An 18,976-nucleotide genomic window follows, 5' to 3' on the forward strand; every position below is an offset into this window, starting at 1 on the left:
GCTCTCCATGGTGCTGATATCTGCTCATATCCCGACTCATATAGAATATACACATCAAACGTCAGATAAACAAAATAAATAATATTTTTGAACCCTCAAACATTTTTGGATTGTTTTACTGTCACATTTGAATCACCTTTAATTTGGGTTTCTCAAAGCCATTAGCACATTAAGTAAAGATTTTTTCGGATACGTGGAAGTAATTGCAGTGATAAACACGATCGCATGGTGTCAGTGTGCTTGTAAAATGACGACTTCAGCTTTTTATTATTCTGTTTTGGTTCCACCTCCTGATCGCACTCTCAGTTCAGTATAAGGACAGAATCCTTTGATGGTTTGCTGCGTCCTTCATATTCCCCCGGAAATTCATAATATTTGACAGAGGTTCTACCTTTGTACACTGGTATGTTGATTAATTTCTTAGGACACTATCACTGATCCCCACGAGGAATTGATATATTTTGTCTTGATTATGGAACAAAGAAGATGCCAGGCAACGACGATGAGAGGAAGATGGGTTGGGTGCGTTGTCACGGTGCTCCTGTGGAGTGTAGTCTCGGCGCAACTAAGATATTCAGTTTCTGAGGAAGTTAAGGAAGGAACTGTTGTTGGAAATATAGCAAAAGATCTGGGACTAGATAAAACCACACTGAAAGACAGGAAATATCGGATCGTTACCAGTGCGGCTCCCCCCCTTTTTCATGTGGACCAGAAGGATGGCATCTTGTATGTGAGCCGAAAGATCGACAGAGAAGAGGTTTGCGAGGGGGCTAGAACGTGTGTGATGGATATAAAAACCGTTTTGGAAAACCCTTTGGAGGTTCACTATGTTGCTATCGAGGTGCTGGATATTAATGATCATGCTCCCACTTTCCCGGAGAAAGAAATAACGTTAGATATTTCAGAGTCTATATCGCCCGGAGCACGAATTCCATTACACCCCGCTCGAGATCTAGACGGAGGTGCATTTTCTATTCAGCAATATAAACTTAGCGCAAATGACAATTTTCGATTGGATGTTAAAGACACAGGAGAAGACGGTAAAATACCTGTACTGATTATTCAAAAATCTTTAGATCGAGAAATATCAGGACGACACGTATTAGCAGTGACAGCGCTGGATGGGGGTAAACCTCCTAAATCAGGCCAAGTTAATATTTTGGTAAATGTTATTGATGTAAACGACAATGCACCGGTATTCTCTAAAGATGTTTACTCAGTGCTACTTGAGGAAAATTCTCCACCTGGTACAACAGTTGTTAAAGTAAATGCTACAGATTTAGATGATGGACGGAATGAAGAAATAGTTTACTCTTTTAGCAATAGTGTAAATCGTAAATTCTTTAAACTTTTTGAAATCAATCCATTAACAGGTGAGATAACTGTAAAAGGTTCAATAGATTATGAGGAAAAAGACAAGTATCAAATTGAAATTCAAGCATCAGACAAAGGCCTAGCTCCTCTATCAACACAAAAAAACGTTAACATTAAGATTGTTGACATGAATGATAATGCACCAGAAATTGAAGTTACATCATTTTCTAACTCAATTCCTGAAGATTCCAGACCTGGAACTACAGTTGCTCTAATCAGTGTAAATGACTTGGACTCCGGTCTTAATGGGAAAGTTATTTGCACATTGAATGAGGATGGTCTTTTTACTTTATTACCATCTTTACAGGACAAAATGTATTCTTTAGTGACAAAATCATCACTGGACAGAGAGCAGGAGTCACACTATATCCTAACTGTAGTTGCGAAAGATGCTGGTCATCCTTCACTGTCTTCAGAAAAAACAATAACTGTTGTGGTATCAGATGTGAATGACAACAGCCCAGAGTTTTTACTCAGCCCGTATACTTTTTATGTCACTGAGGGTAACGATCCGGGAGCTTCAGTGTTTTCTGTTAAAGCTTTTGATCAGGATGAGAACAACAATGCTCTTATATCATATCATATTGTCAGAGATGGAAGTGAGAATAATAAATTAGCTTCCTTTTTAAACATAAACTCTGAAACTGGAGACATTGTGGCGCTGAAAAGTTTTGACTTTGAAACCCTGAAAACGTTCCAGTTCCACGTTGTTGCCACAGATTCTGGAACTCCATCACTGAGCAGCAACGTCACAGTGAACGTGTTCATTCTGGATCAGAACGACAACCCTCCAGTCATCCTGTATCCAGTCAGCTCCAACGGTTCTGCTGAAGGTGTGGAGGAGATTCCCCGCAATGTGAACGCAGGACACTTGGTGACTAAAGTCAGAGCCTATGATGCTGATATAGGATATAACGGCTGGTTGCTGTTTTCACTGCAGGAAGTTACTGACCACAGTCTCTTTGGTTTGGACCGCTATACAGGACAGATCAGAACACATCGCTCATTAACAGAGACAGACGAGGCTGAGCATAAACTGGTCATACTGGTCAAAGACAATGGGAACGTTTCACTCTCAGCAACAGCTACTGTGGTTGTCAAACTTGTGGAGCCCAAAGAGGCTTTTGCAGCTTCTGATGTTAAAAGTGCAGCAAAAGTAGATGAAGAGGACAATGTAACTTTATACCTGATGATAACTTTGGGCTCAGTTTCACTTCTTTTCCTCATCAGTATCATCGTGCTGATTGCAATGCAGTGTTCAAAATCCACAGACTATACTTCTAAATATCTACAAGAGATTAATTATGATGGAACACTGTGTCACAGCATCCAGTACAGATCTGGAGACAAACGGTACATGTTGGTTGGACCCAGAATGAGTATAGGATCTACTATTGTTCCTGGCAGCCATGCAAATACACTCGTGCTACCTGATAGAAGACATGCTTCTGAAGAGGTAAGAAAAATCCCTATAAAAAACTAGGCCTTGCATGACACACGTCCTTGAGATAGTAGTAATTTCAGCATGCATAAAAATCGTTGCATAGAATTGCATCAGAAATCATTTCATCATTAAAGGTGGAAATAAGGAGGTCACTGTATGGTTGGTTGTCCCATGGACATCAGTTTGGTGTTTTGCTGTGTTGGCTCCTTATGTACCTTATTCTGGAATTATTCTTAATAATTATTAAAAGTTTAGTCAAACTGTGACAGATTTCATTCAATACACTTTTTAACAAATAGTAAGATTGAACACAGTGTATGCCATGACAGCATTACACACAGTTTAGAATAAACATTATAGTTGGACAAACGAATGGGAATATGGGAATTTTTGCCCTCGTAATTTAAATAAACACAGCACTAATACAATGTCAGTACTTCTCTTTATCCTATATTTACAAATTGATAAATAACAATCACAATAAAGTTTTATTCATGGGGGGAAGACCACTTGCGAATCACACATTCACATATTCAGTGAATTAAAACTGTGACAGTGTTGATAAAGCAGACATCTAAGTTCTGTATGCATGTATATGGTAGAATATATATCGAGAAACATACGGAGCAATATTAGTAAGTAAAAGTAATTGACACGTGAAAAGGAAGCTGATGAAAATGAAGCTATCCATGGTCCTGAATACTGTTCCTTGAAACACATTCAATGTATTTTTTACAATACCAACTTAAATGTTTTTGTGTTTTTTTCTAAGAAGAAGAAGAAAATGATTCTCCACCTTGTCATTGCTGCTATTTCAAATGGCTATATCGATTGCATTTGCATTCTCGGTATGTATTCGATCGTTTTTACTGTATTTCTTAGATACACCGGACTGCAGTGATGTTGCAGAGCACGCGGTGTCACTATAAAGGCAAAATTTGCAAAGCCGTTGTCGTCATCATCAACGGATCCAACCCAGTATTCCTTCCTTTCGTGTTATGGGGTTGAACACTAGATTAGCTCTTTCTCGTTCCCCATGCTGTGTTAGCGATGGTGCGCAGTTTGGAAAAAATACGTCGGATTATTTTTTCGTAACCACTCCGTATTAGACTCTGGAAATAATATTTTCATAGATTTTTTTTCAATACGATGGAACAAAGAGCGCTCCAACCGTGGATTGCTCCATGGAGATGCGTCGCCTTCATTGTGGCTTTGGGAATGTGTTGGAGTGAAGTCGTGGGCCAGATCAGATATTCCATCTCTGAAGAGGTAAAAGAAGGAACTGTTGTTGGAAACATTGCAAAAGACTTGGGAATTGATAAGATTGCGCTAAAAGAGCGAGGTTATCGCATTGTTGGCAGTTCAGTGGAACCTCTTTTCCATTTTAATCAAGACGACGGTATCCTGTATGTCAGTAGGAAGGTAGACAGAGAGGAGATTTGTGAACGAAGCAACACCTGTATTATAAACCTTAAAACCGTGCTTGAAAATCCTCTAGAAATCCACTATGTAGTCATAGAGGTGCTGGACGTAAACGACCATTCCCCCAGCTTTCCAGAGAGAGAGAAGCGACTTGAAATATTTGAATCGACTTTACCTGGCGCAAAATTTCAGCTCCAACCTGCACGTGATCCAGATGGCAGTCTGTTCTCTGTTCAGCAGTATAAATTAAGTCACAATGACCACTTTCGCTTGGAAGTTAAGGAGAGGGGAGAAGATCGCAAGATGCCCTTTTTGGTCTTACAGAAGCAGTTAGATAGAGAGGCTATGCAAGAACACAAACTTCTGCTTACAGCTATTGATGGAGGAAGGCCAGTAAGGTCTGGAATGACAGACATAAGGATTGCAGTACTTGATGTCAATGACAATTCCCCAGTTTTTACACAAGATTTGTATTCTGCTACATTGAGTGAAAACGCAGCCCCTGGTACACTTGTTATTCAGGTTAACGCGACGGATTTGGATGAGGGCTCAAATAGCGAAATTGTTTATTCATTTGGTGGTGAGATTGATGTGAATTTGCAAAAAGCATTTGCCATAGACTCAAGGACAGGTGAAATTAAAGTAAACGGTAAAATTGACTTTGAAGAGAATGACAGTTATGAAATTGATATAAAAGCATCAGATAAGGGCACCATCCCTTTATCGGCAGACAAAACTGTTATCATAAAGGTAGTGGATGTTAACGATAACGCCCCCGAGATTGAAGTTACATCATTTTCCAAATCAGTTCCCGAAGACTGTCGAGCCGGGACGACAGTAGCTTTAATCAGCGTGAATGATTTGGATTCAGGCCCTAATGGAAAAGTCTCGTCCTTCATCCGTGAAGATGTTCCTTTTGCTGTATCACCATCTTTGCAGGATAACATGTATGCCATAGTGACCAGCTCACTACTGGACAGAGAAGCTATGTCTTTTTATGAACTTACTGTTGTTGTAAAAGACGATGGTGTGCCATCACTCTCATCCGAAAAAACAATAACTGTGTTTGTATCGGATGTGAACGACAATAGACCTCAGTTTTCAGTGAGTCCATATACTTTTTATGTTTCTGAAAATAATGACCTTACAGAACCTCTATTTTCTGTTAGAGCATCTGATCCCGATGAAGGTGATAATGCACATATTCTATATCACGTTCCACGGGACAGTAGAGAAAGCAGTACTGGTTTGTTTTTAAACATTAACTCTGAAACTGGAGAAATCATGGCATTAAAAAGTTTTGACTTTGAAAGCCTGAAAACGTTCCAGTTTCACGTTATTGCCACAGATTCTGGAACTCCGTCACTAAGCAGCAACGTCACAGTGAACGTGTTCATTCTGGATCAGAACGACAACGCTCCAGTCATCCTGTATCCAGTCAGCTCCAACGGTTCTGCTGAAGGTGTGGAGGAGATTCCCCGCAATGTGAACGCAGGACACTTGGTGACTAAAGTCAGAGCCTATGATGCTGATATAGGATATAACGGCTGGTTGCTGTTTTCACTGCAGGAAGTTACTGACCACAGTCTCTTTGGTTTGGACCGCTATACAGGACAGATCAGAACACATCGCTCATTCACAGAGACAGACGAGGCTGAGCATAAACTGGTCATACTGGTCAAAGACAATGGCAACGTTTCACTCTCAGCAACAGCTACTGTGAATGTCAAACTTGTGGAGCCCAAAGAGGCTTTTGCAGCTTCTGATGTTAAAAGTGCAGCAAAAGTAGATGAAGAGGACAATGTGACTTTATACCTGATGATAACTTTGGGCTCAGTTTCACTTCTTTTCCTCATCAGTATCATCGTGCTGATTGCAATGCAGTGCTCAAAATCCACAGACTATACTTCTAAATATCTACAAGAAACTAATTATGATGGAACACTGTGTCACAGCATCCAGTACAGATCTGGAGACAAACGGTACATGTTGGTTGGACCCAGGATGAGTATAGGATCTACTATTGTTCCTGGCAGCCATGCAAATACACTGGTGCTACCTGACAGGAGAGGAGCACTGGAAGAGGTAAGAAAATATGTCATAAATGAAAAGTTGATTAATGGAATGGACTTGTATTCATTGCCTATATTAGTTTCGAAAATCCAATCAATATCGTCCACTGCTAGTGCACTTTTTTATCATCATTATTATTTATTGTGTTGATGATATTTTTAATATATGTTTTCATTATTTGTTTGCATCCTTCAGATGTGATTGAAACGTTGAAATACTGAAAACGCGATAAAAACATACGACTTTATCTCTGATGATCTACCTGCATTGTAACGCCGGCTCGCATGGTGTCAGTACTTGTATAAATATACGACTGTCGGTACAATATCCTTTGGAGCTATTTCACGATAGGGTGCAATTCTGCTGTGGACAGTGATATATTCAGATCCATTATTTTTCACCAACTCCTTTATCAACATTTTCTCCCACACCCATGAATAGTTATTTTATTTCAAAATGCGTGATATGATGTAGAGTGGCGTTGGAAGTCTGACCTACCGATTCGTCGTGCTTTTGTCATTTTTCAAACTCAACATGGCACGGAGAGGACGCAGTGCATTGTTGGAGTGTCTGCTCGTTCTTATTGTTTCTTTTGGTCATACTTTTGATCTCATTTCGGCACAGCTGCGATACTCCATCCCCGAGGAGCTTACGGTGGGTTCTGTTGTTGGGAATATCGCTAAAGATTTAGGGATGGAACCCAGTGCCTTGAATACCAGAGGATTTCGCATCGTTTCTGGATCCGCTGAACCCCTGTTTCAACTCAATAATAATGGCATCTTACTCGTCAACAGAAAAATAGACCGAGAGGAGGTGTGTGAACGCATCACTACTTGCATTATCAACATGAAGACTGTGTTGGAGAATCCATTAGAAGTGCACTATGTCGGCATTGATGTTTTAGATTTAAACGACCACTCGCCTACCTTCTCCGAAAACGAGACGCATTTAGAGATATCAGAATCTGCTTTATCCGGGGCACGGTTTCAACTACAAGCCGCCCGTGATCCAGACAGCGGCATGCTCTCTGTTCAACAGTACAAACTGAGTCAAAATGAGCATTTTCGATTGGAGGTAAAAGACAGAGGAGAAGATGGTAAAATCCCTGCTCTGTATTTGCAGAAACCGCTGGACAAAGAAACTGCAAGAACTCACAGATTACTGCTCACAGCTTTTGATGGAGGAAAGCCTCCTAGATCGGGAACAATGGAAATTGTTGTTAATGTTTTGGATGTGAATGACAATATGCCAGTATTTTCCAAAGAATCATATACTGCAGTGATTAATGAGAATTCCCCTATTGGCACAACTATCATTCAAGTAAATGCTACAGATTCAGACGATGGTCTCAATGGGGAGGTGGTTTATTCCTTTGGAAATAATGTAAATAACAAATTACGCAAACTTTTTGAAGTTGATGCTAATACAGGAGAAATCCTTGTAAAAGGGCTTTTGGATTTTGAAACCAAAGACAGATATGAAATTGATATAAAGGCTTCTGATAAAGGGCCAGTCCCCTTGGCAACAGAAAAGAGTGTTATAATAACTATTGTTGACCTGAATGATAACACACCTGAGATTGAGGTGACATCTTTTTCAAGTGCAATTCCTGAGGACTCAAAACCTGGACGGACAGTAGCATTGATCAGTGTGAGTGATAAGGATTCAGGTGTGAATGGAAAGATTATCTGTTCTATAAGCAACAATGTGCCTTTTACATTAACACCTTCATTACAAGAAAATATGTACTCTATAGTTACTAAATCTCTTCTTGATAGGGAGCATAAGTCCAACTATGATGTAACAGTAGTAGCAAAAGATGCTGGTGAACAGTCTTTGACATCTCAGAGAACAATAAGTGTAACAGTATCGGATGTGAATGACAACATTCCAGAGTTTTCAATTAATCCATTTACTTTTTATGTTACTGAGAACAATGCTGCAGGGGCCTCTTTATTTTCTGTGAGTGCTACTGACTGTGATCAAGGTGAAAATGCAGTTGTATCATACTCCATCCCAAGAAATCGAGATGAAAACAAAATATTCACATCATTTCTAAACATAAACTCTGAAACGGGAGACATTGTGGCATTAAAAAGTTTTGACTTTGAAACCCTGAAAACTTTCCAGTTTCACGTTGTTGCCACAGATTCTGGAACTCCGTCACTGAGCAGCAACTTCACAGTGAACGTGTTCATTCTGGATCAGAACGACAACGCTCCAGTCATCCTGTATCCAGTCAGCACCAACGGTTCTGCTGAAGGTGTGGAGGAGATTCCCCGCAATGTGAACGCAGGACACTTGGTGACTAAAGTCAGAGCCTATGACGCTGATATAGGATATAACGGCTGGTTGCTGTTTTCACTGCAGGAGGTTACTGACCACAGTCTCTTTGGTTTGGACCGCTACACAGGACAGATCAGAACACATCGCTCATTCACAGAGACAGACGAGGCTGAGCACAAACTGGTCATACTGGTCAAAGACAATGGGAACGTTTCACTCTCAGCAACAGCTACTGTGATTGTCAAACTTGTGGAGGCCAAAGAGGCTTTTGCAGCTTCTGATGTTAAAAGTGCAGCAAAAGTAGATGAAGAGGACAATGTGACTTTATACCTGATGATAACTTTGGGCTCAGTTTCACTTCTTTTCCTCATCAGTATCATTGTGCTGATTGCAATGCAGTGCTCAAAATCCACAGACTATACTTCTAAATATCTACAAGAGACTAATTATGATGGAACACTGTGTCACAGCATCCAGTACAGATCTGGAGACAAACGGTACATGTTAGTTGGACCCAGAATGAGTATAGGATCTACTATTGTTCCTGGCAGCCATGCAAATACACTCGTGCTGCCTGACAGGAGGCATGCTACTGCAGAGGTAAGAAAAGTCCCTATAAAAAACTAGGCCTTGCATGATTGGCACAAGGGTGACCATATTATTTCCAGACAGTTCTAGTATGAATGCTTATGGGTAACTAGACACAGTGATACATCTGCATAAGCTATATATTCAAAAATTTGGAATATTTGTATGGACATTGCCAACAAGTATATGAAATGCATTATTCAGAGTAATATGGACATTTCTGTTGAAGAGACTACTGAGTTAAGTTTGCATTTTACAGGTGGATGTACGGTTGGGTCAAATAGATTAAGGACTATTAAGGAGTAAGGAGCAAATTGAACTGCAGATTCTGTGTTATTGTGATGCCATAACACTGTGCTGTCATTCGAGTGTCAATTTAGTAATAATACAGAGGTCACACTGCTGGAAAATATCCAATAATACCTATCCTTTTCATCTCAAAAAGGCAGAGCCATAACGTTTTTCACCAAACAAATGGGATTCTTTTGTACTCTGCATTTCTGTGTTGGGTTTGCATTCCATGGCCTTTGAGAACAGACTATCAACAAACTATTAATAATATATAACAAATCCATCTATTTCAGGCCATATGTTGTTGTGCGTAGGTCATAAACTTGCTTTTCTAAACTTTACTTACTTGTGCTTTTATATTAAGTACAGAAAGGTTAAGCCTTTTTTTTTATATTTAAATAGGCACAATTTATTTCAGCTCCAGGCTTATGTGTAAGCTTAAACCATCAAGTCTAACTTGAAAGCAACGCCACGAGTTTATCATTTTCCTAATATTTACATTATATGAGCAAAGCATTGTAAACATCTGGTGTTTAAATCCTGGTTAGGAGTATTTGTATTATTTTTTTTAGTATATTTATACAATTTTATGCTCTATTTTCTCTCTGACTGTGATTATCCTGCATATCTGTTAGGGTTACATTTCTAAGAGTGGAAATATGTACTTAAAGTCTTTGCATTCTGATGTAGTTGAGGTGATTGAATGAGCTATGAATTGTTGATGCAGGGAGTGGGTCAGAGCCAGCTTGAGGCAGGTGTGCAGTGAATCCCAATGTGCTGTCAGTAAGGTGGGGTTGGGATACTATACCTCAACAGAAGTCTCAGTTCAATACAGAAATGAGCAGCAAGCCATGCATATTTTTCATTTGATAGGTTGTTTTTGCTTTGGAATTGAAAATCAGTCAATGACAGTATGTACATGCAGTGCACTATACACAAGCTTCAGAGTGTGTGATCCCCTTTGACTCACTGAAAAATAGGTCATATATTATCACATGTGTGAAGGTCTGCAAGCGAGACTTCTGAGCTTATTCTCCGTTGAACATTGTGCGTTGCCCATAGCAACACACTGGGAGATCCACCTCTCGTAGTCTACTGGTTTCCACAGACTAGTGTGCACTCCTCAGTCTTAGCAACAGCAGCAGAAAACGATGAACGAGGGAGGGAGGTATAGAGGGAGCAGTGAAGGAGGGGGAGGGGAAGTGGATTTGGTACAGCTCATCTATAAACATGTCAAAATATTTAATGAAAATGGGTTTATTTAGGTAGAAACCCATGGATTACCTTGATGAAATCACCAATATAAACCACGCAGCAGCTGGTGCAGATACTGAAGTGATAGAAAAGGTGGCAACAGATCAGCTTCTAATTAGATATTGTATTTTATGGAGATAATCTTTTGTTTTCTCAAACAACTAGGTCAACCTTAGAATTCCTACCTAGAAGACAAATGACAGAAATAATTTATTCTTTGACATTTAAAATGTGATGTTCATAACTGATGGCAATATTTTCACACACTAGTAGCATGTAAAAGAAAGCAGAGTTCCTGAGTGGAGTACACATGCAGGAAGACAAAAGATTAATTCAGATATAGAGTGAAACACGAGGAAGAGAGGCTGAACACATATTCTCAGCAGTTCTACTGTCTACTTTCACTCTCTAATAGACATCAATAACTGACTCTGTGTGCATGCATGAATATTTAACGTACGTGTATTTGTGTGTGTACTAGATGAAAACTGTATGAGACATCATGTGTGTTGCAGTGCAGCAGCGGCGTTAAGCTGTGCCTGGACAGCAGATGCCCAGAAAAGATGGAATTAAAAACGAGTGCATGTCATGAAACTAAAATTCATTGTGATTTGAGTGGATCACTTTGTTTCTTTCTAGTGAAAACTGTGAGCTGATCATGTTTCTCTGGCTGAATTGTAGGCCATGTTATTAGTCCATTTTATTTGCTCCTGCCATGGTTTGTTTACTTGTATTACTAGAAGAAGAAAAATCAGATGGGTAGAATAGTGGATAAATTGCAGCTAGGTACATTCAGAATTCATGCAGGTTGATCTGCAGAACTGACTAAAGAATATTGTAAAGGCTGCCCTACCATTGGCAACTGATCTTTATTTTGACTGCTGTAACACAGGAGACAGAAAATAGTCGGTGACTGCTGTACAGTACATTCCTGATATATTTAATTCCATATTTTCTCTTTGGCTGGGGTGTGGCTGCCTCCTATCCTTGCTTTTTTTTGCTTGGCTGGCACAGCAGATCTTTGCAATTGTGTGTTGTTGGGTGTATTCAAAAAATCCTTCACAGTGCAGTGACACTTGTGTATCTTCATACTTTGCTTTGAGAGACGTGGGTGTGAACATGTAATTCATTAAATCCTATTCAGTGTAAAAAAAAAAAAAGCGGATCAGAATATTTGAAGGTTGTTTTACATTCATGAAAATGAAGGCCACTTCAGAAAAATAAGGAAACTAAATCTAAGTTGCCATTTTATCATAAATATCACTGGAACATAAAAACAAGTGCAAAATTTTGATTGAAGTCAAATTCATCCAAGTCTGTGGTGAAATTGTTTCAGGTTTATGAACAACGTGAACAATAGCATTATTTAAAGGAGGAGTTATGTGCCATACACTAACTGTTATGTATGGCTGTTATTTTTCTTCCTTATATTTTAAGATTAGACCATTTCTTCTAAATATCAGCCAGACTTCTGTTTTTCAGCCCCACTTTCTTCATTGCACTGATCTGAACTTTTGGGTCCAAGCCTATTCCTGACTAAACTCCAAATTGTTCTGCCCGTATGGGGAAAGTACAGCTCACAAGCCCTTAGTTTAAGCCGATAAGAGACTAACAAAGCACAAGTGTGCAAGTTTGCCATTCTTAAAGGGATAGTTCGCCTCTTTTGACATGAAGCTGTATGACATCCCATACTAGCAATATAATTTATGAACATTGACTTACCCCCTGCTGCGTCCTGTGAGCTGAGTTCCATCCTCATTTTGGCGTTGACGAAGGTTGTCCGGCTAGTTGGCTGGGGCCACAAAAATAAAGCGTTTTGCTTCTCAAAGCAATATGCGTTCAAAAGAGTAATACATTTGCATCACAAAATCGTTCATCCAGAAAAAGTCAGACCTCACAATCGCTTGGCGCTATTTTCTCTCTACTACGGGCTGTGTAGACCATGCAGACCGAGCAGTCCCCTGCTTCCGAGCAGTAAACACCGTAACAGGCGCGGCTATTGGCAGGTGGCAATCACGCAGTGATACGAAGGGAGAGAAAATAGCGCCAAGCGATTGTGAGGTCTGACTTTTTTCTGCACAACGATTTTGTGATGCAAATGTATTACTCTTTTGAACGCATATTGTTTTGAGAAGTAAAACACTTTATTTTTGTGGCCCCAGCCAACTACATTCGTCAACGCCAAAACGAGGCTGGAACTCGGCTCACAGTAAGCAAATGTTCATAAATAATATTGCTAGTATGGAATGTCATACAGCTTCATGTCAAAAGAGGCGAACTATCCCTTTAAAACTTGCTCAAGTAACTTTTTTTTAATGCTTAGTATCTGTCATAGATCAATCGTAAGACTAAAACTGAAGCAAAGTTAAATAAGAATCCAAGAACAATTAATAGTTAAGATCCCTGAAGCGTTTATACTTTGTGTATAATTGTCAGCAGTTTGAGAGAATTTACCTTATTTAATGTTGGAGCTCCTCCGCGTTCACATTAACAAAAGCTAAACTCTTAAGTAAACTCTTAATCCTCGTGCTTTATTCTTTCTGCCTTTGCTACCCAACCTTTTTTTCTTTATCCAACCACTTCACCCCTTTAACCACATTTTATATAAATCTTTAAAAATGTGTGTCTCCTTGTATTTCACAATCCATTTCTTCAAACTTTATACCCTTCCTTTGTTAGACACTAACAATGTAGTTATGTAGATGTTGGACTATGACATTCATTACAGTACTCACGGTTCTAGCTATATGCTTAGTTCTGCTCAGTAGGCTGCTCATCCTCTCTCTGTTTTTACAGCTTCTCTCTGTCTCCTCACCATTTCCTTTCCCGCCACACTGAATTTACTCATCCCCTCCCCCATCCCACTCTTGGCCTCCTTTTACCACTTTCATGTGTCTGTGTTTCGTTTCCTCCTTCATATGCTGTCCTTCTCTTTGCTTTTCTGACTGTCTGCCTGCTTTCAGCCCCCTCTGTCGATGTGCCGCATGTTTTTTAGCTCTGTGCTTCTGTGCCTCACGCCTGTAGGGTTGCGGTCGTTGATGCAGAATGTGCTGTTGTGTGTCAGTAGGGCATTTTCTCTCTCATTCCTTCAGCTTTGTCTGAGCATGGCGCTATCACATTGAGGTCAGCAGCAGTGACGGTAATCAAATTTACACACACAGAGCTGTACAATGAAAACAGCCATGTTCACTCATCACACACACACTTGTGCTCATAGACACATATGCAACAACACATGGCACTTACTCACATATGTCTAATCCTCTTTACTGAAAGCCACTTTCACAGTGGAAAGGTGGATAGAAGGAGAACAAGCAAATGGAGCATAAGGACAACACACTTGTTTGGTTACATGATGTATCTTCGAGACAAATAAAGAAACATCTCCTGTGTAAAGATCTAACAATCACAGCCAAGTGCCAAAATTAGATATGCTAAAAAAAAAAGAATTAGGAATATCATAAACATGTTTTCCAATATAAAACTTTCTTCCAATTAACCCATTATGCACCACAAGCTTTATGAGGATGAGAGTTGTACCCATCAGCATCCCTCATACTCAACACACATCATCTTGCATCCAATATAAATCTTTCATCACAGAGAAGTGACCTGTTAAGAAATCCTGACAAACACGCTTAACTCAAAAGACAATATTGCCGGCTGATCTTTGTCACTGGTTGTTTAATAACATTGTCAATAACCTGTGTAATGCTGTAGTTAATTATAGCTAGTGTTATTCTTTTCTTGACTTATACTACATTAAATGAATGCTTTACTGTTCCAGGAAAATAACATATTTCCTTCTATCTTTGTCATTCCATATGCTTTGGGAACTGTAAGCCTATAGACCTTTTTTTCACTATCTGTTTCAGATTACAGTTACGATTAACTTTACCTAAATTGCTTAACTCACTGAGATAAGGTACCAGTTTCTGTTCATTTTTGCTTTGTTATCCCAAATCCAAGTACCTTTAAAACACTGATAAAGCAGGATTATAAAGTCACATCGTAAATCATATGTTCAATATTCGTTGATAACTTTTCACTCCTTTGTAACTTTATAAAAGAGAAAATGTATGCCAGGGTAGGTCTATTGCTGAATACTTCTTAGCTTAGGAACTGTTTGATCAGACATTTTTGTGAAACATAATGGGCTTCATGCAACAACCGTTCGTACGCACAGATTTGTTCTTAAGTCGTGCGTACGAGTGACTTAAGAGAATTTGCGCATTCACCAATCTTTTCGTATTTTACGTTTTCTTTCAGGTATGAACAGAATTTACGAGTGATCCGGACCTGTCGTAGGAGTTTTGTAAAATAGTCAAAATAGTAAAAATGTCAGAATTCGAATCAAGTTTGCTTGACTAATGGATTGTATATTTAATTACTTTGAAGCAAACTAAATATAATGATGCTGACATTATTCTGTTTTACTTAAAGGGATAGTTCGCCTCTTTTGAGATGAAGCTGTATGACATCCCATATTAGCAATATCATTTATGAACAGTGACTCACCCCCTGCTGCGTCCTGTGAGCCGAGTTCCAGCCTCGTTTTGGCGTTGACAAAGGTAGTCCGGCCAGATGGCTGGGGGCACAAAAATAAAGCATTTGCTTCTCAAAACAGTATGCGTTCAAAAGAGTAAAACATTTGCATCACAAAATCGTTGTCTAGGAAAAAGTCAGACGTCACAATCGCTTGGCGCTATTTTCTGCCCCTTCGTATCACTGCGTGCTGCTGCCTGCCAACAGCCGCACCTGTTTCACAGTGTAGACCGTGTAGACCGAAGTGCAGACCGAGCAGTCCCCTGCTTCAGAGCAGTAAACACCATGAAACAGGCGCAGCTGTTGGCAGGCGGCAGCACGCAGTGATACGAAGGCGCAGAAAATAGCGCCAAGCGATTGTGAGGTCTGACTTTTTCCTGGACAACAATTTTGTGATGCAAATGTTTTACTCTTTTGAAGTTAAAAGCATTTGTTGATTCTGACGTGGCGTGTTCGTAAGAGAAATTTAGAATAAAAATACAAAAATGTTCTTGCAAGAGGCCCAATGTTTTGTCATTTGTTCTTTGCTGGTTGTTATCACTTAGGCTGATTTTCCTTTTTCTTAAATCAACAACTTCACGTTCACAAGTTTGACTGGAGAATTAATTGTCACTGCAGCAGTTACTCTGATGTGGCTCTGTAGGGGAAGTGAAGTATCTTTAACTTTGGGTGTTGTTGAATAGTAAATTGGCCTTGTGTGAAACAAATTTATTAATTCATGTAAACTGCATCCTCTCCATATGTTGCAGACGATTACAATACATTTGTTGTCCAGGCTGATATTGTATGAACTCTCTCTGTGTGTCTCTGTCCTAGCGAGTGTTTGTATCAGCATTTCCTCTCTGCAGACAGGGTTAGTGAATCAGGAGGTTATTATTGTGAATGTCAGCAAGCAGTGCTGCAGTGCAGCTTATGGGGCATTTCATCAATAAGCTGTTTTCTCATCTCTTTTGTACTTTTAATTTGAAGTGACAGCATTTGAACATACAGTATATATCAAGCCACACTGTACATTCATTTACTCTGATTCTTGTATACAAACCCTTAATCTAATAATCATGTTTTCCTTTCTGTACTGAATAACATTTCCAGCATACTCTTCCTTTATACAGTACATGAAACATATTTGTGTATTTCATATTAGGGCTATTTGACAAGAACATTACATTTTCACTACTTTATTTCACTGTTGCTAACAAGGTAACAAGGCAAACTTAGAGTACATGGGGCAAAATACATTATAGACCACATATAAGGTTTGTAATTGGCCCAAGCTGCTCTCCACCTTCTAGTATTTGGGTCAAACTTGTTACTTTTTGCGTTGATAAATACAAATTAAAGTATATTCTACAATTTTGTTCAGCACACAAGGCCCAAAAACAGCATAAGTGTTCCAAAATCTCATTTTACATTTCACTCGTGTCTTGGATTTCCGGTGTTGTGGGAGTAGGTCTGACCCTTTCTCCTCTCCACCATTCAGTTATGTAAGCCCTCAGTTTCATTATCTCTCAGTTCATTGACTCGTGGCTGTGATGATGAGTGCTATACATTGGAATATCGCTCAACTGTAACTGACTAGAAGTATTGAGGCCTTGCTCTCGGGTATTTGCTGATCATTTTATAGTCATTTAAAATCCTTGATGCATAATAAGAGCTTAGCTTAGGATTCCATCGTGATGGTATGTTAACTTGTTTTGTTGTAGTAGTGACAGTAGTGATATTCATACAATAACATACTACAAAGCATGCATATATATGTCTTTCTGTTTTGGTAAACTGTGCGTGATTCCTTGTTAAGTTCAAGCAGTGTTTGTTTTTTGTTTTTTTAATTAACAGAGATCAGAACAGATGCAGGTCTGCAGAGCTGTTGTTTAGCATCAATGCCCATACAGCCACAACATCTGCTGCTGTACTCAGCTCATCACTGCATGCCAGGAGGATTGAACTGACTGATGGGTCAACACGTGGCTACATGCCAGACAGGCGGAAATTAAGTGCAAAACTAGTGAATCCACCACTGATTGTTGTTGCTTACCTAAATCTAGACCCTGGGATCAAGATCATGGTATCTAGATGTAGGGAATGGTGTTGTTTTCTCTGATTTGAAATGTCTAAACAAGTGAAGGAAATCCAGAGTGGGTTGTTTGGACATCAGATACTGCCTTGATAAGAGGATTGCCATCTTATGCCAGTATCCTTGCACTGTTCACTGTGGGGGTAAATGGGGTAAACGACCATAAATGCCATATACTTGTCTGATTAATACTGAATGTTGTGTTTATTTCTGACCATACGTGGATGGGATCAGATGCTGTCTGTTAGTGGGATCCAGGCTTTAGCTGCAGGGTTCCTCTTCCCCCCTCTGGCTATTTGCCTCGCCTGCTGCTCCCGTTACACATCTTGAGCAACTGTTTAGCCCAATTCTCAATAAGACTAGTCTTTTCTGATGCATTTTCTCTGCGCTTCTCTGAATGTTCGTTGTAATAACGCTGATTACTGCAACTTTATTTGTGCTGGTGAATTATTTAATGAAACTGTAATATATCATATTTACTTTACTTTTTAATGCTTTATATTGAGGAGTACCACAATTCTACTACATATATTTATATCCTATATCCTGCTGTGTGTGGATGTCAGTATTTTTTTGTTGCCAACTGTATCCTACTATAATCCCTTTCTCTCCCCAGATTCCCAGATCTTTTCACCATTCACTGTCCAATGCAGACAAAATAAAACTCATTTGCTACTATGAAAATGAAACCAAAATCTGTTATTCTTTTTTTTACTGTTTTATTATTTCACTCATTCGTGCTATAACCCGATTTCAACTAACTATAAATAAAGAGTAGTAGCACACTTGATCATGCATCAAGCGTATGATGGCCAGTGGGGGATGGAGTTGTGTTCTCTGATTTAAAGAATGACTGAACAAGTGACGGAAATCCAGAGTGGGATGTTTGTGCATCAGACGCTGCCTTGATCAGAGCTTTGCACTCTTATGACAGTATCCTTGCACTGTTCATTGTGGGGGTAAATTGCCACAAATGCCACATATGTATACATATATATATATATATATATATATATATATACTGTAACTGTTTTTTCTAAATTGACAGTGAGTGTGAGCGTCCGTGATCGTTTGTCTTGTTTTTCTGTGTGTGTGGCCCTGTGATGGACTGACGACCCTTCTGTCACCCGATGGCATCTGGAATAGGCTCCAGTGCACCCACAACCCTGAATTTGATTAATAGAAAATTAATTGATTGATTGATGCATGTATTTTATTCAAAATAATAACTTACTTTAAAAATGTCACAGAGTACATATCTTATGAATATAATAGGCTCAGCATGCATAACTATCAATAAAATAAACATTTCAAAATAGTGTGAAATGAGGTCATAAAGCAGGATTAAACAAACTATATTATGAATTTTTAAATCAGTTATTGTCTTTCTTTTCTTCACATTTTGGCTGATGTCAGGGATACAAATAGTTTTTACAACACAACTCTATTAAACTATAAGAAAACTGATTATTTTATCATACACAATTTGTTTTGTACAGAAATATATTTCAATGATCTGTAATATCTCAAGGCTCTTATATAGTCTGTTTGATCATATTGCATTGATTGGAGCTATGTGGATAAGGTGAGGAAGATCATATCAGCGATTAAAACTACAAACATGA

General features: G+C 39.1%; 3 protein-coding genes across 17 annotated transcripts in view; all 3 read left to right on the forward strand.

Annotated features, from left to right (window-relative positions):
• Positions 1-18,976, forward strand: part of LOC142397747 (protocadherin alpha-C2-like) — a 192,766-nt gene that overhangs the window by 59,039 nt on the left and 114,751 nt on the right. Inside the window, exon 1 of one of the 15 annotated variants that reach the window (XM_075481367.1) lies at positions 3,883-6,325. The exons of the other annotated variants lie outside the window; for them this stretch is intronic. Within the exon in view, the coding sequence (XP_075337482.1) occupies positions 3,968-6,325 (2,358 nt within the window). The 5' untranslated portion in view covers positions 3,883-3,967. Of the gene's footprint in view, positions 1-3,882; positions 6,326-18,976 lie in introns of those variants that run through there. 15 annotated transcript variants of the gene reach the window in all.
• Positions 473-17,979, forward strand: LOC142397749 (protocadherin alpha-8-like). The gene is made up of 2 exons (XM_075481373.1): positions 473-2,830; positions 17,114-17,979. The coding sequence occupies exons 1-2, from the start codon at positions 473-475 to the stop codon at positions 17,150-17,152; spliced, it is 2,397 nt and encodes a 798-aa protein (XP_075337488.1). The 3' UTR covers positions 17,153-17,979.
• Positions 6,848-9,261, forward strand: LOC142397303 (protocadherin alpha-8-like). Its single transcript, XM_075480648.1, has one exon. The coding sequence runs from the start codon at positions 6,848-6,850 to the stop codon at positions 9,224-9,226; it is 2,379 nt and encodes a 792-aa protein (XP_075336763.1). The 3' UTR covers positions 9,227-9,261.

This window comes from Odontesthes bonariensis, chromosome 13, assembly GCF_027942865.1.
Source record: "Odontesthes bonariensis isolate fOdoBon6 chromosome 13, fOdoBon6.hap1, whole genome shotgun sequence".
NCBI lineage: Eukaryota > Metazoa > Chordata > Actinopteri > Atheriniformes > Atherinopsidae > Odontesthes > Odontesthes bonariensis.

Bases quoted from the DNA above. Each gene is read 5' to 3' on its own strand.
- LOC142397749 (XM_075481373.1), top strand. From the start codon at position 473: ATGGAACAAAGAAGATGCCAGGCAACGACGATGAGAGGAAGATGGGTT. The intron at 2,831-17,113 runs GTAAGAAAAATC...TTTAATTAACAG, and splicing joins GAAGACATGCTTCTGAAGAG to AGATCAGAACAGATGCAGGT.
- LOC142397303 (XM_075480648.1), top strand. From the start codon at position 6,848: ATGGCACGGAGAGGACGCAGTGCATTGTTGGAGTGTCTGCTCGTTCTT.